The 23,224-nt window shown below is 45.1% G+C and overlaps 1 protein-coding gene across 2 annotated transcripts in view; it reads left to right on the forward strand.

Annotated features, from left to right (window-relative positions):
- Positions 1–12,658, forward strand: part of TEX101 (testis expressed 101) — a 25,666-nt gene extending 13,008 nt beyond the window's left edge. The window contains exons 3-7 of one of the 2 annotated variants that reach the window (XM_003281182.2): positions 9,929–10,031; positions 10,147–10,290; positions 10,420–10,602; positions 11,921–12,049; positions 12,211–12,658. In XM_003281182.2, coding sequence (XP_003281230.2) covers positions 9,929–10,031; positions 10,147–10,290; positions 10,420–10,602; positions 11,921–12,049; positions 12,211–12,440 — 789 coding nt within the window. In that variant the 3' untranslated portion in view covers positions 12,441–12,658. The remainder of the gene's footprint in view (positions 1–9,928; positions 10,032–10,146; positions 10,291–10,419; positions 10,603–11,920; positions 12,050–12,210) is intronic. The other variant, XM_030796730.1, reaches the window with a different exon arrangement.
- Positions 12,659–23,224: the final 10,566 nt, after the last annotated feature.

A 23,224-nucleotide genomic window follows, 5' to 3' on the forward strand; every position in this document is an offset into this window, starting at 1 on the left:
ATTATGTATGAAGCTGGTAACAGAGTTTGAAAACATATACTAAAAAAGTGACAGAATTAAAAGAAGAATAGACAAATTCATGATCCTATAAAGAGATTTTAACACCCCTGTCTCAGAAACTGTTAGAAAAACTAGACAAAAATAATCAGGAAGGACATAGATGATCTGAACAACGCTACCAACTACTTGGACCTAATTGACATTCATAGAATACCACGGCCAGAAATCACATAATACACACATGCTATGCAAGTGTATTTACTAAGGAAAAAAGTCTCAGTAGATTTCAAAAGACTGAAATTACATAGATTATTTTCTGTGTTCATAGTGGAATTAAAGTAGCAGTTGATAATAATAAGCTATCTAAAAGGCCTAGAGATTTGGGAATTAAACAATACACTTTTAATAAGCCATGGATCACAAAAAAAGTCACAAGAGAGCTCTTAAAATATTTTAATCTGAATGTTAATGAAAATGCAACATATCAAAATTTGTAGGAGGCAACTAAAGTGGCACATAAAGGGAAATGTATAACTTAAATACATTATAAAAGAAGAAAGAAGGAAGGTCTAAAATTAATGAACTAAGATTCCACTTTAAGTAGTTAAAATACAAAGAAAATAGAGCACAGTAAATCCAAGGCAAAAGATGGAAAATAATATAAGAACAAAAATCAATGAAATAGAAAACAAGTCACAAAGAAAATAGCAAAACCTAGAGTTGGCTGGGTCTTAGAAAAAGTTCAACAAGATTGATAAATTTCTACTTAGTCTGATTAAGAGAAAAAGTGAGATAATATGCATTACCAATACTGGGAATAAAGTAACTTCTATCACTTTAGATGCTATATATATAAACATGATAATAATGAAATATTGAAAATAATTTCATACCAATAAATTCAGCACCTTAGAAGTCTTGCTCTATTGTGCTCTGTCGCCCAGGCTGGAGTGCAGTGGTGCAATCTCAGCTCACCATAGCCTCCGCCTCCTGGGTTTAAGTGATTCTCCTGCCTCAGCCTCCTGAGTAGCTGGGATTACAGGTGTTGCCACCATGCCCAGCTAATTTTTGTATTTTTAGTAGAGATGGGGTTTCGCCATGTTGGCCAGGCTGGTCTCGAACTCATGACCTCAAGTGATCCGCCCACCTCGGCCTCCCAAAGTGCTAGGATTACAGGCATGAGCCACCATGCCGGACCATTTTTTCAATTTTCTTGTATGTTTGGAAATTTTCATAATAAAATGGTAGAAAAGAGACTGGATATGTCTTTTCATCTCTTGAAGATGACTTTTCTGTCCTTTATGAGTGTTTTAAAAGTTTTTTTATATACATGTTATGAACTTCTTGTTAAGGTTATGCCTAAGTGCTTTACCTATATATTGTCATAATAAAGGCATCTAACAGGTGAAAATGTACTTCAATCTTACCTTACACTATTGGACAAAATTAATGCAAAATGGATCATAAACCTAAATGTAAATGCAAAAGCTATACATCTTTTAGAAAAATACATAGGAAAAAAATCTTTGTGACCTTAGGGTAGACAAAGTTTTTTTTTTTTTTTTTTTTTGAGACGGAGTCTCGCTCTGTTGCCCAGGCTGGAGTGCATTGGCACAATCTCAGCTCACTGCAACCTCTGCCTCCCAGGTTCAAGTGATTCTCCTGCCTCAGCCTCCTGAGTAGCTGGGACTACAGGCACCCGCCACCACGCCTGGCTAATTTTTTGTATTTTTTGTAGAGACGGGGTTTCACCGTATTAGCCAGGGTGGTCTCGATCTCCTGACCTCGTGATCTCCCTGCTTCAGCCTCCCAAAGTGCTGGGATTACAGGTGTGAGCCACGGCACCCGGCTGACAAAAATTTTTAGATTGGACACAAAAAAACATAAATCATAAAAGAAAAAATGTGATTTTTTGGGATTTTTTTTTTTTTTTTTTGAGACAGAGTCTCTCTCTGTCACCAGGGTGGAGTGCAGTGACGTGATCTCGGCTCACTGCAACCTCCACCTCCTGGGTTCAAGCGATTCTCCTGCCTCAGCCTCCCAAGTAGCTGGGATTACAAGCATGTGCCACCACGCCCAACTAATTTTTGTATTTTTAGTAGAGACAGGGTTTCACTCTGTTGGCCAGGATGGTCTCAATCGCCTGACCTCGTGATCACCTTGTGAGCCACAGCGCCCTGCCTGGATTTTCTTAAAATAAAAAACTTCTTTTAAAATATACCATTTTCTTAATAGCAAAAACACAAGTCACAAACAGAGAAAATACTTGCAGTACATACGTTGAAAACAAAGAAAGTCCAGGCGCGGTGGCTGACGCCTGTAATCGCAGCACTTTGGGCGGCCGAGGTGGTCAGATCACCTGAGGTCAGGAGTTTGAGACCAGCCTGGCCCACATGGTGAAACCCCGTCTCTACTAAAAATACAAAAATTAGCCAGGCGTGGTGGCAAGTGCCTGTAATCCCAGCTACTTGGGAGACGGAGGCAGGAGAATCACTTGAACCTGGGAGGCAAAATTTGCAGTGAGCTGAGATCGCACCACTGCACACCAGCCTGGGTGACAAAGCAAGACTCCGTCTCAAAAAAAAGAAAACACAAAACTGAGCAAGGGTGGGAGACTGGAGCTCATGGAAAAAGGTGGTGTCTGATATGATTTTCTGTAACTTCCCAAGTGCTGGTTGGTCACCACAAAGTGCTGTTGAGAATTAGGAAGATTTGAGTAAGAAACGCCCTCGTGGATAGCATAATAGGGGAATTCTTCTTTTTTTTTTTTTATGAGTTTTGTTGTTGTTGTTTTGAGATAGAGTCTCACTCTGTCACCCAGGCTGGAGTGCAGCGGTGTGATCACAGCTCACTGCAGCCTTGAATGCCTGAACTCAAGCAATCTTCCCACCTCAGCCTCCTGAGTAGCTGGGACTACAGGTGCACACCACCACACCCAGCTAATTTTATTTCATTTTTCTAGAGATGGAACTCCATATGTTGCCCAGGCTGGTCTTGAACTCCTTGGCTCAAGCAATCCTCCTGCCTCAGCCTTCCAAAGTGCTGGGATTAGAGGTGTCAGCCACTGCGCCTGGCCAGAGCTTTTTAATACATCCTGAATCCCAGAATACAAACACCAAAACAGGAAAGAAATGAAAATATTGATCTGCATTTTTTTCGACAGCAGGAGGGACAGCCCAGAAACCAGCCAGCTGACTTCCAGCTGTTAGTGGATTTTATACATTACAGGCATTCGTTTGGTGGTTAGAAAAAAGGAAGGTGGCCGTGCGCAGTGGCTCACGCCTGTAATCCCAGCACATTGGGAGGCTGAGGCAGGTGGATCACTTGAGGATAGGAGTTTGCGACCAGTCTGGCCAACATGGTGAAACCCCATCTCTACTAAAAATACAAAAATTAGCCAGGTGTGATGGCAGGTGCCTATAATCCCTGCTATTTGGGAGGCTGAGGCAGGAAAATTGCTTGAGCCCAGGAGGTGGAGGTTGCAGTGAGCCAAGACTGTGCCACTGCACTCCAGCCTGGACAACAGAGCGAGACTCCATCTCAAAAAAAAAAAAAAAAAGGCCGGGCACAATGGCTCGCACCTGTAATCCAGCACTTTGGGAGGCCGAGGCGGGCAGATCACGACGTCAGGAGTTCGAAACCAGCCTGGGCAACATTGTGAAACCCATCTCCACTAAAAACACAAAAATTAGCCCCGCGTGATGGCACATGCCTGCAATCCCAGCCTACTACAGAGACTGAAGCAGGAGAATTGCTTGAACCTGGGAGGTGAAGGTTGCAGCGAGCCAAGATTGCACCATTGCACTCCAGCTCTGTGTGACAGAGCAAGACTCCATCTCTGGGGGAAAAAAAAAAGGAAGGAGAAACAAATGTGGGTGTGAGCAAGGCAAGTGTTTCCTCTATGATTAGTAATTAGTAGTCTTCAAAAAGACATTCTGTGGCTTGGAGTTTAATAGTAAAATAATTAGCTGGCATGGTGACATGTGCCTATCTTCCCACCCCAGAGGCTGAAGTGGGAGGATTGCTTGAGCCCAGGAGATTGAGGCTGCAGTGAGCTGTGATTGCACCACTGTACTCCAGCCTGGACAAGATTGAGAGAGATCCTGTCTCAAAAAAAAAAAAAAAAAGGTAAAACTGGTGGTTTAAACTCAAGGCTTACAACTCATTGTTTTGTAAGGTTTGCAGAAGATCTCAATCCTTTACAAGTAGGAAGGAAAAGCACTTTGGTTTGAGAGGGAAACTCCTGGAGCACTCAAGAAGGGAGCTGCACGATGCTTATGCCGGCTTCACTGAGGGCTGTGGGCATTGGAGGGATGGGCTTTGAAGGACAATTAGGAGTTTGTGGGGTAAACAAATGCATGGGGGAAGCGGATTAGGGAGAGGTCTCCCATGCAGAAGGAACAATGTGAGCAAAGCCAAAGAGGCTGGAAAAGACTGGGGATGTCCTGGGAATAGATATTAGACAGGGAATGATAAGGGTGGGGCATGGGGACTGGTCTCCAAGACCAGTGAGGGAGGTTGGAATTTTCCCCCAGGAATACAGGAAGCATGGAAAAAATTCTGAGGATGGAATACGGAGGGCCTGAGGTATGTGGTGGCTCACTGTTGTGTGTTTCTCATTTCTGGATCTAAGAGACATTCTTTAATCCAGCAAACGTTTACTTACCTACACTGTAATCATATGCTGAGTACACAGAGATGGACCAGACACAGCTGGAAGGAACCAGACACACACATGCCCATGCACACATGCACACTGACATGTACACTGAGACACACATATCAGACACATTTGCACACAACACACAGGTACACACACAGAGACGTACATATATACAGATATGTGCACACACAAACATGGATGCACTCACAGTCACACATGAACACACATAGCCAATTACACTATAAAGTACAAAAAAAAATTGTTTTTTTTGAGACAGGTTCTTGCTCTGTCACCAGAGCAAGAGTTGGAGTACAGTGGCGTTATCTCGGCTCACTGCAACTGCAACCTCCACCTCCTGGGCTCCAGCGATCCTCCCACCTCAGCCCCCCAAAGTGTTGGGATTACAGGCATGAGCCATGGCACCCAGCCTAGAATCTTACTTGAGGTAAAATGAGAATCCATTGGAAGGTTTTGGTTTTTTTGAAACAGAATCTTGCTCTGTCACCCCGGCTGGAGTGCAGTAGCACAATCTTGACTCACTGCAGCCTCCACCTCCCAGGTTCAAATGATTCTCTCGCTGCAGCATCCAGAGTAGCTGGGATTACAGGGGCACACCACCACGCCCAGCTAATTTTTTCATTTTTAGTAGAGACAGGGTTTCACCATGTTGGCCAGGCTGGTCTCGAACTCCTGATCTCAGGTGATCCTCCACCTTGGCCTCCCAAAGTGCTGGGATTACAAGCCTGAGCCACTGTGCCTGGCCCATTAGAAACTTTAAACAGGAGTAATGTGGTGTGGCTTACAGTTAAGAGACCGCTCTGGTGCCTGGTGGGAAATAGCCACGTGGGCAAGGGCAGGGCGTATTGCAATAATCCAGTGACCAATGGTGGTGTCACAAGTGCTTACATAAAAAGATGCCTTCACTGTATGTTAGCCATTGAGCTTTTTTCTTTTTACAAATGTTCCATGGATTTTCATAAATTATTTGCCAACCATTGCTCTAGACTAACCTCCTCATTTTCCTTTTTTTTTTTGAGACTGAGTTTTGCTCTTGTTGCCCAGGCTGGAGTGCAATGGTGCAGTCTCAGCTCACTGCAACCTCCACCTCCCAGGTTCAAGCGATTCTCCTGCCTCAGCTTCCCGAGTAGCTGGGATTACAGGCACCCGCCACCAGGCCCAGCTAATTTTTGTATTTTTAGTAGAGACAGGGTTTCACCATGTTGGTGAAGGTCAGGCTGGTCTCAAACTCCTGATCTCAGGGGAGCCACCCGCCTTGCCCTCCCAAAGTGCTGGGATTATAGGCTTGAGCCACCGCGCCTGGCCTAACCTCCTCATTTTCTAGATGAGGACACTGAAGCCTGAGGAGGAACAGAAACTGGCTCAGGCTAAGGAAGATCTGTTGATCTCTCTTGCACCAAAAAGGCAGAGCCACCTTTCTCAAGGGGCTGTGTATTGGGGGTGTTCTTGCACTGCTATAAAGAAATACCTGAGACTAGGTAATTTATAAGAAAAGAGGTTTAATTGGCTCAAGGTTCTGCAGCTGTACAGGAAGCATGGTGCCAGCATCTCCTTCTGGGAAGGTCTCAGAGAGCTTTTACTGATAGCGAAAGGATGCAGGCCAGAGAAGGGGAGCAAGACAGAGTAGGAAGGGGAGGTGCCACACACTTAACCAGATCTGGCAAGGACTCACTCACCATTGCAAGGACAGCACCAAGTCACGAAGGATCCGCCCCCATGACCCGAACACCTTCCACCAGGTCGCACCTCCAACACTGGGAATTACATTTCAACATGAGACTGGGGTTGGGGGGACAAATATCCAAACTATGTCATGGGGCAAGAGGAGGTCCCTGGAGCTGTTGAAGCAGAAATGGGGTGAAGAATAGAGGTGGAGGGCGCTTAGGCTTCCAAGGTCTCTTCTAAGTGTGAGATGGAGGGATTCTGTGACCAGGTCACCTGGAGAGTGACTCAACGAGGTGATTACTTTCCCAAGCACAAGCCCTCAAGGGACAGATGGGGGCTGAAAACTGGCACATATTCTTCCCAGATCCTTTGACATGTGATCATTCAAAGATAACAAAGGGATTGGAGCTTTACCAATCCCTTTCTTATTGTGGCATTTTCTCTATTAAAAATAAATACTCATTTATAACTTACAGAATCAGTACCAATTCTGAAAGTATACAAAGCGTTGCCTTACTTTAAGGAAGGAGACCACTACTACTCCTGCTGCCCTCCTCCCCCGACCTTGCCTAGTTCACAAGAAAGGAGGAAAGAGAGAAAGCAAAAAGTTGGAAAGAAACAGAAGTAAGATAAATAGCCAGTAAACCTTGGCACCACCACCCGGCCCTAGGAGTTAAAAAAGTAATAATAATAACATCAACCCCTGACCTGAACTACTTGTGTTATCTGTAAATTCCAGACATTATATGAAAAAGCATTGCAAAACTTTCTGTTGTTAGCTGATGCATGTAGCCCCCAGTCACGTTTCTCACGTTTGCTTGATTTATCACGACCCATTCATGTGGACCCCTTGAAGTTGTAAGCCTTTAAAAAGGCCATGAATTGGCCAGGTGCGGTGGCTCACGCCTGTAATCCCAGCACTTTGGGAGGCCAAGGCTGGCGGATCATGAGGTCAAGAGATCGAGACCATCCTGGCTAACACAGTGAAACCCCATCTCTACTAAAAATACAAAAAACTTAGCCGGGCATGGTGGCGGGTGACTATAGTCCCAGCTACTCCGGAGGCAGAGGCAGGAGAATAGCGTGAACTCGGGAGGCGGAACTTGCAGTGAGCCGAGATTGCGCCACTGCACTCCAGCCTGGGTGACGGAGCGAGACTCTGGAAAAAAAAAAAAAAAAAAAAAAAAGGCCAAGAATTTATTTTTCAGGGAGCTTGGCTCTTAAGACTCAAGTCTGCTGAGGCTCCCAGCCAAATAAACCTCTTCCGTCTTTAATCCGGTATCTGAGGAGTTTTGTCTGCAGCTCGTCCTGCTACAACTTCATGTCACATCTGGAAAGCTTACATAGGCCAGGGGTGGTGGCTCGCATTTGTAATCCCAGTACTTTGGGAGGCCGAGGTGGGCAGATCACCTGAGGTTAGGAGTTCAAGACCAGCCTGGTCAACACGGCGAAACCCCGTCTCTACTAAAAATACAAAAATTAGCCAGGTGTGGTGGCAGGTGCCTGTAATCCCAGCTACTCGGGGGAGGCTGAGGCATGAGAACTGCTTGAACCTGGGAGACGGAGGTTGCAGTGAGCCGAGATCACGTCACTGCACTCCAGCCTGGGGGATAGAGAGAGGTTCTGTCTCAAAAAAAAAAAAAAAAAAAAAAAAAAAAAAAATTAGCCAGGCATGGTGGCTTATGCCTGTAATCCCAGCTACTTGGGAGGCTGTGGTAGGAGAATCGCTTGAACCCGGGAGGAGGAGGTTGCAAGGAGCCAAGATTGCACCATTGCACTCCAGCCTGGGCAAAAAGAGCAAAAGTCTGTCAAAAAGAGGAGGGGAGAGGAGGGGAGGGAGGGGAGGGGAAGGGAGGGGAGGGGAGGTTACATAGATGTGAAAGTGAACTGCCAGCCATGAGAAACAAATCCGAGTGACAGCCGAGTCTTCTTCATGGTTCTGACATGGACGCGTGGGTTCGATCTGACAGCAGCCTGTGCCATCACAGCTACTGCTCATGCATGCATTCGGGGTGCCCAAAGCGACGCTGAAGGGGGCATTCCTGGATTCAGCCCTCCAGGAGACCATGAGGAGGCTGGCGCCATAGTGCAATCAGAGGAAGACGGCTGGGCTGCGCAGGGGCCACTGCAAGTGAAGACTGAAGAGGCCAAGCTGACTCCCAGGCGCCGGGGCCACTAAGGTGGGTGCCGAGGCAGGGGCCAGGCTGGGAACATGAGAGGCTATTTGGGTAGGGAGATAAGTTCCGTGAGTGAGGGCCAAGGGTCTGACCTCTTAGTGTGGCTGGAGAAGCAGAGACAACAGAGTGTAGAGAAAAGGGCCAGGCGAGGTCATCTGGCAATGCAGTGCCCACCCTGCATTGCGTGCCTGGGGCTGCAAAAAGAGGCGGGCTCTTCTGGCCGGTTTGCCCGCCACTCGCCTTCCGAGCATGCGCACCCTCGGAGATTGCCAGGAATTGACTTCTCTGTGGCCAATGAGGTGCCGCGTTCCTCCAGACTCATCCAATGAACTTATCCGATGTTTTTGCATCCACCAATGGGGTTTCGAGTGCTGTGTGGTCAGGGTGGCCCGGCCTTCCGGCGTAAGAGAATGCCAAGCCCCGGGTGAGGGCGTTCCGGGCCTCAACTTCGGCGTCGTGAGATTCTTGTGAGGCGTCTGCCTGGAAGCCAGAGGAAATTTTGCTTCTTTAAAGAGAAAAAGAAGGCTAGGGACTCAGATTCCTGGATTCTGAGGAAAGAGAAGGCTGGGGACCCAGATCCTGGCTCTGAGGGGAACGAGGGTTGGGGGCCTGGGCTCCCGGGCCTGAGAGGGGAGGGGCCCAGAATGATGTGTCCCGCGGGAAAAGGTGGTTGGAACCCAAACTCCTCGATCCCTACGTAGGACGGGGCTGGGCTCTCAGAATCCCAGGTTCTGATGGGGCTGGGGCTGGGGGCTGAAATTCTGGGGTCCTGAGAGAATGTAAGGGACCCCTGAGACTGAGGGAGAAGCGGCCTTCAGGGCCACACTCCTGATCCTGAAGTTGGAGGGCACTGAGTGGCCGGGCCTGAGAATTAAAACCATGAAAAACTGGGGCATGATAAACCTGTGAACTCGCTCCAGCTCACAAGCCGGTTAGGGACAGAACGACTTCAGAAGTCGTGGTCATATACACCAAAAACCCCACTGTGAGGCCGGGCGTCGGGGCTCACGCCTGGAATCCCAGCACTTTGGGGGGACTAGGCGGGCAGATCACCTGAGGTCAGGAGTTCGAGACCAGCCTGACCAACATGGTGAAATGTCATCTCTACTAAAAATACAAAAAATTCACTGAGTGTGGTGGCGGGCACCTGTAATCCCAGCTACTTGGGAGGCTGAGGCAGGAGAATTACTTGAACCCAGGAGGCAGAGGCAGTGAGCTGAGACTGCGCCACCGCACTCCAGCCTGGGCGACAGTGCAAGACTCCGTCTCAAAAAAAAAAAAAAAAAAAAAAAAAAAAAGGCAGATTAAAACACCCCATCCTGAAGTCAGTACTTGCCAGGACCTAGATTTGATCTCATGTGCTCTGGCTGAAAAGTTAACTGCCTTCTCTCCCTCAAATTCACAGATCCAGACCAGCTCCTCCCAAACCTCTCCAGAGGAAACCATGGGAACCCCCCATATCCAGCATTTGCTGATCCTCCTGGTCCTAGGAACCTCCCTCCTGACCTGTGCGTATGGGGAACATAGGGGAGAGCAGCGTGTCACAGAAGGTGTACTGATGATGAAAAAGGAGCCACCTTGGCCCATGGAGAAGTGCTTATCCTTTTCTCGTTTTCTCCTCAGTGGGCCTAGAGCTGTATTGTCAAAAGGGTCTGTCCATGACTGTGGAAGCGGATCCAGCCAATATGTTTAACTGGACCACAGAGGAAGTTGAGACTTGTGACAAAGGGGCACTTTGCCAGGAAACCATACTAATAATTAAAGCAGGTGAAATGAGATGGGGCAGTTGGGCTGGGTAGGAGGGAGGTTGATATGTCCATGCCAATGCTTGTTCCCTTCGTCCAGGCCACTCGTGACGGCCACCATCCATTTCCCCTCCTTCCTGTCTCATAACAGGAACTGAGACAGCCATTTTGGCCACGAAGGGCTGCATCCCAGAAGGGGAGGAGGCCATAACAATTGTCCAGCACTCTTCACCCCCCGGCCTGATGGTGACCTCCTACAGTAACTACTGTGAGGATTCCTTCTGTAATGACAAAGACAGCCTGTCTCAGTTTTGGGAGTTCAGTGAGACCACAGGTACCCTGCAAGTGGGGGAGATAGGTACTAAGAGAAACTCCATAAAGAGCTTATGTATGTCCTCCCTTTGCATTCTGACTTGGCTTAGCCTAAGCGGCCCATACCCTAAAGTACCTCACAGTTCAAGTAATTTTATTTTTCTGAATTGTTCATTGGGATCTAAACACTGCTCAGAGCAGGGAGACACTAGTGAAGGCTGGACTGTAAACTGGGTTTTGTGTTTATTAAGCAATAAGACAGGCCGGGTGAGGTGGATTGCCTGAGGTCAGGGGTTTGAGACCAGCTTGGCCAACATGGTGAAACCCTGTCTCTACTAAAAATACAAAAATTAGCTTGGCCTGGTGGTGCACACCTGTAATCCCAGCTACTCGGGAGGCTGAGGCAGGAGAATTGCTTGAACCCAGGAGGCAGAGGTTGCAGTGTGCCAATATCACACCACTGCACTTCAGCCTGGGAGAGAGAGCAAGACTCCATCAAAAAAAAAAAAAAGGCAATAAGACATCAGTGTAGGTTTCTGAGCAGGGTGGTATTATCAGTCTAACAAGTATTGGTTTCCCACTGCTGCATGAGAACAGCCCAGTTCCCCAATTTACAAGGCCTATAGTAACTTGGCCCTGCCTGTCTTTTCAGTTTCATTTCCCTCTCTTCCCTCTCTCATTTACTATGTGCTAACTGGGGCTAATACTCAAAATACTTAACAATGTAGATGGCACTGGCCAATCGAAATGGATTCGGGCCATAAAAAACAAAAACAAAAACAAAAAAACAGCTCAAAGAAACAGCTGGGCCTACAAGCTGAATATCAGCCGTGCAACTTCTCACAATTCCCTGAATCCACCAAGCTGGCTCACACCACCTGACCTTTGTCCTTACTGTTTCCTTTCCTACCCCTCCCCTCCCCATTTTCACATAGCTAACCCCTGTTCATCCTCCATGTCAACTCAGGTATCAGCTCTTTGAAAATATTTACCAAATTCTTTTAGGTAGTTGGGTATTCCTTCATTCCTTTGTCATTATACCTTGAACACAGCAGCTACTGAGTTGATTACTTACATGTCTTTCTCCTAGGCAGAGATGCTAGGTGACAGGAACTATGTCCTTTTCATCTCTGTATCTTCACACCTCAGCAGAGTTTGGAAGTCAGATCGATGGAGATTTCACAGCAGAGAACACCAGCTGGGGAAGGATGGGGAGGCTGAAGTAATGGGCCTTGATTAGAGTGGCATCTGCAGGAAAATCTTGGGGAAGAGAAGGCAGCAAGGAGCAACATCTCTGGAGGCAGGACCTGCCGTTAACTGTCTCTCTCGTTTCCCTCCAGCTTCCACCGTGTCAACAACCCTCCACTGCCCAACCTGTGTGGCTTTGGGGACCTGTTTCAGTGCTCCTTCTCTTCCCTGTCCCAATGGTACAACTCGATGCTATCAAGGAAAACTTGAGATCACTGGAGGTAAACTGAAATGAACATCTGATAGTTTCAGAGGCTGGAAAACCACTTGAGTGGATCCCAAGAGATTCTGACATTGAGTTCTCCAGGGATGAGAGGGGACTGGATTCTCCTCTGATGTCCTAAAACATCTCTGTCTCTCCCCATCCTTCCTTGTTCCATAGGTGGCATTGAGTCGTCTGTGGAGGTCAAAGGCTGTACAGCCACGATTGGCTGCAGGCTGATGTCTGGAATCTTAGCAGTAGGACCCATGTTTGTGAGGGAAGTGTGCCCATATCAGCTGCTCACTCAATCTCGAAAGACTGAAAATGGGGCCACCTGTCTTCCCATTCCTGTTTGGGGGTTACACCTACTGCTGCCATTGCTGTTGCCATCATTTATTCACTTTTCCTAAGAAGGCACTTCTGGGCCTGGGTCTGAGGACATCTTTTTTGACTGGGAGCCTTCTTACTGTTGAGGTTCAACAAGTTGAGGAGTAGGTGGGAATTTGAGGGAGAACAGAGAGATACTGTGAATGTATTTGACATTTTTAATACAATTTCTGCTGTAATTTTTGTATGCAGTAGGCGTTACTAATAAACATTTCTGCTGCAATTTGTGTATGTTCCAACACTAGAAGTGGAATTTTAGTGCTGAAAGAGCCTTTAAAATTCATCTTCTCCAAACCACACATTCTCCAGAAAGAGAATCTGAGATCTGGAAAACTTCAGTGAGTTTCTTACATTTAGCTATGGCCAGAGTCAACGCAAGAACGTAGATATTTTGACATAAAGTCTGATTTTCCTTTCACTCTAATATGCTAACTCTTCTAGGATTAGCCTCCTCCAGAGCACTCCCAGCCTAATCTTAAGGCTGCTGTTTTGGGGTTCTAAAATTCCCCTAGGAGGTATGGCCGAATGAGAAAAATCAGACTCCAAATTCTCCAATTATGGGCCTGCTGTAGTGGCTCATACCTGTAATCCCAGCACTTTGAGAGGCAGAGGTGGGAGGATTGCATGAGCCAAGGAGTTTGAGACCAGCCTGGGCAACCTAGTGAGACTACATCTCTACAAAAAAATATAATCCAAAAATTAGCCTGGCATGGTGGCGCTCACCTGTAGTCCCAGCTACTTGGGAGGCTGAAGTGGGATGATCACTTCTGTCCACAAAAAGAGTCAAACTCTGTAAAATATTTGAAAAGATTTATTCTGAACCAAATGTGAGTGACCATGGTGTGTGACACAGCCCTCAGGAGACCCTGAAAACGTGCCTAAGGTGGTTGGGGCACAGCCTAGTTGTATACCTTTTAGGAAGACATGAGGCAATCAAATACATGTAAGATGTACATTGTTTCAGTCCAGAAAGCCAGGACAACTCCAAGTGGAGGAAACTTCCAGGTTATAGATAGATTCAAAAATTTTCTGATTGGCCATTGGTTAAAAGAGTTGTTATCTGAAGACCTGGAATCAGTAGAAAGGAATGTCTGGGTTATGATGATAAGGGATTGTGGAAACCAAAGTTTTATCACACAAATGAAGCCACCAAGTCGCAGGCTTCAGAGAGAATACATTGTCAATGTTTATCAGACTTAAGGTCTGCGTTGATGTTCATGCTGCTCAGCTTTTCCCAAAATCCAAAAGGGAGGCGGGTATAATGAGGCATGGCTGACTCTCCCTTCCCACAGGATGGCCTGAACCAGTTTTTCAGGTTAACTTTGGAAAGCCCTGGCTGAGAAGAGGGATCCATTCAGATGGTTGTGGGGCGGGCGTGGCTTATAATTTTATTGTTTTGTCTGCACTTGAGCTCAGGAGGTTGACACTGCAGTGAGCCATAATCATGCCTCTGCACTTCAGGCTGGATGACACAGTGAGATCCTCTATCAAAACAAAAGGCAAATTCTCTCATTACAGTGGGCCCCATTTCTCTGTGTCCTGTCTATCCCTTGCCTGCTCTACATCATTCCTTCCCTTCCCTGGGGCTGACTTAATGACTCTCCAGTGGACTTGGGAGGGAGGGAGGAAGGATTCATTACAGTATGGTGAATGGGGACCTGTGACTACTTGGGCAGCAAAGATTTTTGGAAAATTCTCATGCTTATTATTACTCAAAAATACATAAGCTCTGTCTTATTGTAAAAGACTCAAATGATATCAGAGGTGTATAGAGCAAAGTAAAAGGTGGGGAGGGTAAAAGGGAGACAGATATTTTCTTCTGAAAAAAAAAAACAGCTTTACTAAGACTTATCTGACACACAGTAAACGGCACTGGAGGTGGAAGGAGAGACTTTTATTACAAACACTTGTTCCCCTCCCAAAAGACTGGGGAGTTTGGCCATAGTGTATACATTCCAACCAAGTTCTTTCTAGAAAGTTCTCTGGTTCTACCCACTGAGAAAGGAAAAAAAAAATCTTGGTACACCAAACTCACTATGCTAAAGGGAAAAGTCAGGCTTGGGAATGGAGTCACACCAAACTGCCTCCTATTTTGTTCCTAAATATACAGCTGCAAAGATAGAAGGCTACACACCTCTCCAGCAGGCCTTGCTCACAATTTGGCCACAGGGAAATTCCTTGTGGGCCCCAAGATCTTTACCCTAAAACAGTTCTGTTGAGTTTCACCCTGACAATGTAATGAACAGCTTATCTTCACAGGTACTGGACAAGACAGGACCAGAAGTCATCCCTCTGCTCACCTGAGACAAATGCCTATTTCACTCTTTCCTCTGCTAGATGTTTAGTTTACTTTATGTAAAAATGCAAATCTGGCCAGGCACGGTGGCTCACCCCTGTAATCCCAACACTTTGGGAGGCCAATGTGGGCAGATCACGAGCTCAGGAGTTTGAGACCAGCCTGGCCAACATGGTAAAACCCCATCTCTACTAAAAATACAAAAATTAGCCAGGTGTGGTGGCAGATGCCTGTAATCCCAGCTATTCAGGAGGCTGAGGTGGAGAATCACTTGAACCCAGAAGGCGGAGATTGCAGTGAGCCGAGATCGGGCCATCGCACCTCCAGCCTGGGCAACAAGAGCAAAACTCCATCTCAAAAAAAAAAAAAAAAAAATGCAAATTCACTGAGGGCAAGATGATTGCATAGTTGACGATTCCTCTACCCTCGCCTTTCACATGTAAAATGTAGATTCAGTGAAAGCTGATCAAAGCCTCAAAAGAATGCAACCACTTTCCCTTTTTATTTACTCTCCTCCTTTTTTTCTTTCCTCCTTCCCCTATTGTCCACTCCTTTCCCCATTTTAAATATTGAAGTCCCCAGGCCAGGTGTAGTGACTCATGCCTGTAATCCCAGCACTTTGGGAGGCCGAGGCAGGTGGATCACCTGAGGTCAGGAGTTGTTCAAGACCAGCCTGGCCAACATGGTGAAACCCCGTCTCCACCAAAAATATAAAAAATTAGCTGGGTGTGGTGGTGGACGCCTGTAATCCCAGCTACTTGGGAGGCTGAGGCAGGAGAATTGCTTGAACCTGGGAGGCAGAGGTTGCAGTGAGCCGAGATCATGTCACTGCACTCCAGCCTGGGCAACAAAAGTGAAACTTTGTCTCAAAAAAAAAAAAAATTTGAAGTCCCCAAATCCTCTTTGGAAATAGCACAGATCACAGATGTTCCTGTGGTTCTGTGTTTCTTTTTCCTGGGCATGTCCTAAACCTTAGCAAAAGAAACTAAAATAATTAAGACTCACTTCAATCATTTTCTTTGATTTATACCACTCTCTTGCAGTTTAAGCACTACTCTAGCTAATTCCTTATCTTTGTCCTTAGGTAGCCAGTCCCCATTGTGTCAGTTTGCTAAATCTCCCTAAGGAGGAAGAAGAAGCACACGAAAATCAAATTTTAACTGAGGGCCAGGTGCAGTGGCCCACACCTATAGTGCCAGCACTTTGGGAGGCCAAGGCGAGTGTATTACTTGGGCTCAGGAGTTTGAGACCAGCCTGGGCAACATAGTGAAACCCCGTCTCTACAAAAAATACAAAAATCAACTAGGCATGGTAGTGCGTGCCTGTACGTAGTCACAGCTATTTGGGAGGCTGAGACAAGAGGATGGCTTGACCCAGGGAGGTGGACAGTTTGCTGAGGTCACGCCACTGCACTCCTCCTCCCTAGATGATAGAGCATGACCCTGTCTCAGAGACAGAGAGAGAAAGAAAAAGGAAGAAAGAAGAAAGAGAGAGAGAAGAAAGGAAAGAAAGAAAGAAAGGAAGAAAGAAAGAAGAAAAAGAAAGAAAGAAAAGAAGAAGGAAGGGAGGGAGGGAGGGAGACAGAAAAAGAAAGAAAGAAAGAAAGAAGAAAGAAGGGAGAAAGAAAGAAGAAAGAAAGAAAGAAAGAAAGAAAAGAAAGAAAGAAGAAAGGAAAGGAAGAGGGAAAGAGAAGAAGAAGAAAGAAAGAAAAAAAAGGAAAGAAAGAAAGAAGAAAGAAAGAAAGAAAGAAGAAAGAAAGAAAAAGAAGAAGAAGAAGGAAGGGAGGGAGGGAGGGAGGGAGAGAGAGAGAGACAAAAGAAAGAAAGAGAAGAAGGAAAGGAGGGAGGGAGGGAAAGAGAAGAAGAAAGAAATAGAAAGAAAGAAGAAGGAAAGAAAGAAAGAAAGAGAAAGAAGAAAGAAAGAAAGAAAGAAAGAAAGAAAGAAAGAAAGAAAGAAAAAGAAAAAAGAGAGGAAAGAAAGAGAAAGAAAAGGAAAGAGTGACAATGCCAAATTCTGGAGAGGAATTGAGAAACTAGATCTTTCATGTATTGCTGTAAGAATGTGAAATGGTGCACCCACTCCGGAAAATCGTTTGGCCATTTATTTAAAAACTAAACATACACTTACCATCTACCCAGCAGTCATACTGCTGAGCGTTTATCCAGAAGAAATGGAAACTTCAGTCCACACAAAATCATGTACATGCTTGTTCTTAGCAGCTTTATTTGTAATAGCCTAAAATGAAAACAACCAGAATGTCTTACACTAGATGAATGTTAAACTCCACTACAGAAAGAAACAAACTATTTATACACACAGAAACTTGACTGGATCTCAACGGCATTATGCTGAGTGGAAAAAAGTCCATCTCAAAGGTCATATATGTACTATATGAATCCATGTATATAATATTCTTGAAATGGCAAAATCATAGCAATAGAGATGTATTTTATTTAACTGAATGGTATATCCAAACTATTACCATTAAACATGTAATCAATACAAATTTTAATGAGCTATCTTACTTTTTTTATATACTAAGTCTTCAAAATGTGGTGTGTATTTCACAATCATGATACATCTTAATTTGGACTTGTTACATTTCAAGCATTCAGTATCCACATGTGGCTACTATATGATATACTGGCTACTATATTGTACAGCACAGATCTAAATAATATAAAATGCCTCTTCAAATGGATGGCCCTTTTTTTGTGATGTTTATTTTATTACTGAGTTTTGAGTATGTTTCATATTTGCATATTACAAATGCAAATTCCTTATTAGGTATATCATCTTAAAATATTTTCTTCTACTCTGCTTTGTCCTTTTCTTCTCTTAGTGTCTTTCACAGAGCACGGTTTTTTTTTTTTGTTTTTTTTTTTTTTTGAGACGGAGTCTAGCTCTGTCACCCAGGCTGGAGTGCAGTGGCGCAATCTCGGCTCACTGCAACCCCCACCTTCCGGGTTCAAGCAATTATCCTCCCTCTGCCTCCTGAGTAGCTGGGACTACAGGCACATGCTGCCATACCAGGCTAATCTTTTGTATTTTAGTAGAGATGGGGTTTCACTGTGTTGCCCAGGCTGGTCTCGAACTCCTGAGCTCAGGCAATCCACTCGCCTTGGCCTCCCGAAGTGCTGGGATTATAGGCATGAGCCACTGCACCCAGCAGAGCATGGGTTTTTAATTTAACGAAGTCAAATTTATCAACTTTATGAAATATGCTTTTAGTATTATATATTATATATTAGCCAAGTTTTTTATTGTTTTTTGTTTGTTATTGTTGTCCCTGCTATTCTAAGTCGTTTGCATTTCCAAATGAATTTTAGAATCATCTTGTCAATTACTACAAAAATCCTGCAAGGATTTTGATTGGGATTGTTTGAGAATTGACATCTTAATGTTAGGGAAACAGGAGCATAGGAGAGCCAGGGTGACACCATTTTAAAATCAACTCCGTTGTAAAACTAGCAAGGTACGCTCCTTACCAATCACAACCCATGGTCATAAGACGTTTACAGCTAAAGAGGCAGTTTATTAATGCCTGCAAGGACAAACTCCTGTGACAGAAGAATGTCCAGATGTCCCAATATCATATAACAATATGCGCTTTCAAGATAGAGTCATTCTTTGATGTACTTATGCACTAAAATGCCAAGAATAACTTTTATTTATTTATTTATTTTTATTTTTGGAGATGGGGTCTCACTCCATCACCCAGGCTGGAGTGCAGTGGCATGATCTCAGTTCACTGCAACATCTGCCTCCCTGGCTCAAGCAATCCTCCCACCTCCCACCCCCACCCTCCAGTAGCTGGGACTACAGGCGAGAGCCACCACACCTCACTAATTTTTGTATTTTTTTGTAGAGACAGGACTGCACCATGTTGCCCAGGCTGGTCTCAAACTCCTGGGCTCAAGCGATCCTCCCACCTTGGCCTTCCAAAGTGCTGGAATTACAAGCATGATCCACCACACCTGGCAGATAACTTTCCTTAAATCAGCAAAATAATAAATTTTTCATGCTGTCAGCCAACCCACACATAGACATAACGTAGCTTTTATATAGATAAGATCCCTGTATAAGAAGAGTTTTAAAAAAAGGACAGTGCGGCTGAGTGCAGTGGCTCACGCCTGTAATCCCAGCACTTTAGGAGGCTGAGGCAGGCCGACCACCTGAGGTCAGGAGTTCAAGACCAGCCTGACCAACATGGAGAAACCCGGTCTCTACTAAAAATACAAAATTAGCCGGGCGTGGTGGCGCATGCCTGTAATCCCAGCTACTCGAGAGGCTGAGGCAGGAGAATCGCTTGAACCTGGGAGGTAGAGGTTTTGGTAAGCCTAGATCGCACCATTGCACTCCAGCCTGGGCAACAAGAGTAAAATTCTGTCTCAAAAAAAAAAGACAGTGCATTCTTTCTCTTGCTTTCTGAGGCCACCCTACTGTGTAACTGATGAGCTTTCAATAAACTCTCTCTTTCCACTGCACTCTGTGACTCACCTTGAATTCTTTCTTGCATAAGATCCAAAAATCCTCTCTTGGAGTCTGGATCAAGACCCCTTTTTCCAGCAACATTAATAATACTGTGTCTTCTTCCCCATTCATACCATTATATCTTTTCATTGATTTCACAACAGTGCTGAAATCAATGAAAAGATATAATGGTATGAATGGGGAAGAAGACACAGTACTATTTCACAGAGTGAAATTTCCTTCAGCATTGTTGTCTCGTTTCTAGTATACAGGTGTTGGCAGGGATATAGAAAAACTGGAATGCATATATTATGGGTGGGCACCTACATGAGATCCCAAGAAACAGCAACTAGGCCAGGGTGACTGCAGCAGAGGAAATGAGGAAGAGCATCTTAGGAGATGTGGTCAGAGGTAACGGGGAACACAGATCTCAGAGAGCTCATAGGCAACTGCACTGACTCTGGCTTTTATGCCAGGTGAATCTGGAAGTTGTTAGAGAGTTTAGGTCAGGCTAGATGTGGTGGCTCATGCCTGTAATCCCAGCACTCTGGGAGGCCAAAGTGGGAGGATAGCTTGTGTCCAGGAGTTTGAGACCAGCCTAGGCAACATAGCAAGATCCTCATTTCTACAAAAAATTTTTAAAAATTAGCCGGGCATGGTGGCATGCACCTTTGGTCCCAGCTGCTGAGGAGGCTGAGGCAGGAGGACTGCTTGAGCCTGGGAGGTTAAGGCTGCAGTAAGCTTTGATTGCACCACTGCACTCTGCCTGGGTGACAGAGTGAGACGCTGTTTAAAAAATAAAGACAGAGAGATTGAGGGAGAGAGAGAGAGAGAGAGAGAAAGGAAGGGAGGAAGGAAGGAAGGGAGAAAGGGAGGGAGGGGGCAGTAGGGAGGGAGGGAGGGGAAAAGAAAGAAAAGAGAATAGAAAAGAAAAGAAAAAAGAAAAAGTTTATGTCAGGGTGTGATACGATGTTTTGACTTCTCTTGTCCAAGGAGCCCTCTAGCTGCAATGTTGAGAATAGGCAGGAGGAAGACAAAACTGGCAGTGGGAGACCCACTAAATCGCTGTTTGCCACGTTTTTAAAAGCTGAATAGCTTAGATCAGTAGTTTAGGAGATTGACAAGACTTGTTTTCTGGTCACAACCCTGCTGACTAAAACAGAATCTAGTCCAGACAGGATAAAGTGAAGAAACTGGACAAAACCAGCAGATGACAGCAAAAGTGACCCTAGCTGCCCTCATTGCTCATTAGGTCAAGACACTCCCCTCAGCACCATGACAGTTTATAAATGCCATAGCAACGACCCAGAAGTTACCACCCATTTCCATGGCAATGATCTGGAAGTTGCTGCCCTTTTCCTGGAAACTTCTTAAATAACTCACTCCTTAATTTGCATTAATCCACACCCTAATTTGCATGGAATTGAAGTGGCTATAAGAGAGTATAAATGTAGTTGCCAAGAGTTCACAGGTTGCCAACTCTGGGCACGCTGCCAATGAGTTATCCCTGCTCGGCAAGGAGCAGTCCCATTCAATAAAAGATTACTGCCTAATGCCCGGGGCTCACCCTTGAATTCTTTCCCGGTCAAAGCCAAGAACCCTCCCAGCCTAAGCATCAATTTGGGGGCCTGTCCATCCTGCATCAGTTTTTCTGTTTTGTTTTTGTTGCTGTTGTTGTTTGTTTTTGTTTTGTTTTGTTTTGAGACAGGGTCTTGCTGTGTCACCCAAGCTGGAGTGCAGCGGCACAAACACAGCTCACTGTAGCCTCTACTTCCTGGGCTCAAGTGATCCTCCCATCTCAGGCTCCTGGGTAGCTGGGCCTCCAGGCACGCACCACCAGACCTGGCTAATTTTTTTTTTAATTTTGTAGAAACAGGGTCTTACCGTGTTACTCAGGCTGTGCTCAAACTCCTGGGCTTAAACGAGCCTCCCACCTTGGCCTCCCAAATTTCTGGGATTACAGGTGTGAGCCACTGCACTCAGCCTGCATCAGTTCTAACTACCAAATTGAAAGGAACTTAAGAGGAGAAAAGAGCATGTTAAATGCCTATGGGGATGGACCTAGCAAAATCCAGATTGTGGAAACTGCAAGACAATGACCTAATTTTGTCAAAACGTAAATTTGAGAGAAGAAGAAAAAAAAGTAAGGGAAGCTATAGTTTAAGAGGGACTTAAACACACAAAGTCAAATGCAATCTGTGGGCCTCGCTTGGATCCTGGCTTGAATAATCAGATATAAAATAATACTTTTCTGAGACAGCTAAGAAAATGCATTCATTGATTATTTAATGAGGTAGGTATCTTAAATTCTATTAGAGATGAGAACTGAGATCATGTATTTCAACATGACTTACCTGTTTGTTTGACTTTCCAAAAAGTCTTGCCTGGAAGGATAAGACTATAAAACAATAAAGAATTCATTGTTTGCTTCAGGAAAATCCAAAAAAAAAAAAATTCATCTAGGCAAACAATTTGCTCACCTGGACAAATAGCTCTCCTCTCAACACATAGCTCAACTGGGCAAAAATCTCACTTATCAGACAATAATTTGCTTCTCAAGGCTTGTCTCAAGACCTCCATTCTGTTGTGTTCACCAATTCTAAACTATTGTCTCATACTCTTTATCCAATTTTATTTTATTATTTTATTTTATTTTATTTTATTTTGAGATGAAGTCTTGCTCTGTCACCCAGGCTGGAGTGCAGTGGCATGATCTCAGCTCACTGCAACCTCCGCTTCCTAGGTTCTTTCCTGACCTCAGGTGACCCGCCTGCCTCAGCCTCCCAAAGTGCTGGGATTACAGGCGTGAGCCACTGCACCCAGCCCTTTGCCCAATTTTAGTCAGTTCCTTGCTTTAAAGAATTACCTCAAATACTCTTACATCATTTTCCCCTTTGTGACACTGTTGAGACACCACTGAACTTTGTTCTCCCTTGCTGCAATTGGCCTCATAAACTCTACTTTGCATGATCAATGGGTTTCTCTGGTAGTCTTTGCAAGAAAGTCAACCATTAATAGATATGATGATTTCATGACATTTTTTTTTTATTTTCTTGTAACTTTATGTAACTTGCACAGAATGTGGCATATTTATTTTTTAAAAGGGGGAGGCTCAGCCAGACGCAGTGGCTCATGCCTGTAATCCCAGCACTTTGGGAGGCTGAGGTGGGTGGATCACTTGAGGTCAGGAGTTCAAGACCAGCCTGGCCAACATGGCGAAACCCCATCTCCACTAAAAATACAAAAATTAGCCAGGCATGGTGACGCGTGCCTGAAATCCCAGCTACTCAGGAAGCTGAGGCAGTAGAATCACTTGAACCCGGGAGGCAGAGGTTACAGTGAGCTGAGATTACACCATTGCACTCCAGCCTGGGGAAGAGAGCAAGACTCCATCTCAAAAAAAAAAAAAGGTAGAAGGAGGCTCATCTTTTTAAAACTATATATATAAAGAATGGCTGGGCGTGGTGGCTCACATCTGTATTCCCAGCATTTTAGGAGGCCGAGGCAGGCGAATCACTTGAGGTCAGGAGTTGAAGACCAGCCTGACAACCATGGTGAAATCCCGTCTCTACTAAAAATACAAAACATAGTTAAGGCATGGTGGTGGGTGCCTGTAATCCCAGCTACTCAGAAGGCTGAGGCAGGAGAATCGCTTGAACCTGAGAGGCAGAGGTTGCAGTGAGCCGAGATGGCACCATTGCACTCCAGCTTGGGCAACAGAGTGAGATTCCATTAAAAAAAAAAAAAGAATATACATATGTATATACACACACACACACACACACTATACACACACACACAGAAGGATTTATAAATAAAATGAAATGATGTCTGAGATTTACTTCAATACAATATGGAATAGAGAGTAGGGAGAGGCATAGATGAAATGAAACTGGTCATCATTTCAAGGCAATCATTATTGAAGCTGGTTGACAGCTACATGTGGTTCACTATAAGACTTGTCTGGCCGGACGCAGTGGCTCACGCCTGTAATCCCAGAACTTTAGGAGGCCGAGGTGGGTGGATCGCCTGAGGTCA

The sequence above is a fragment of the Nomascus leucogenys genome, chromosome 17, assembly GCF_006542625.1.
Source record: "Nomascus leucogenys isolate Asia chromosome 17, Asia_NLE_v1, whole genome shotgun sequence".
Classification (NCBI taxonomy): Eukaryota; Metazoa; Chordata; class Mammalia; order Primates; family Hylobatidae; genus Nomascus; species Nomascus leucogenys.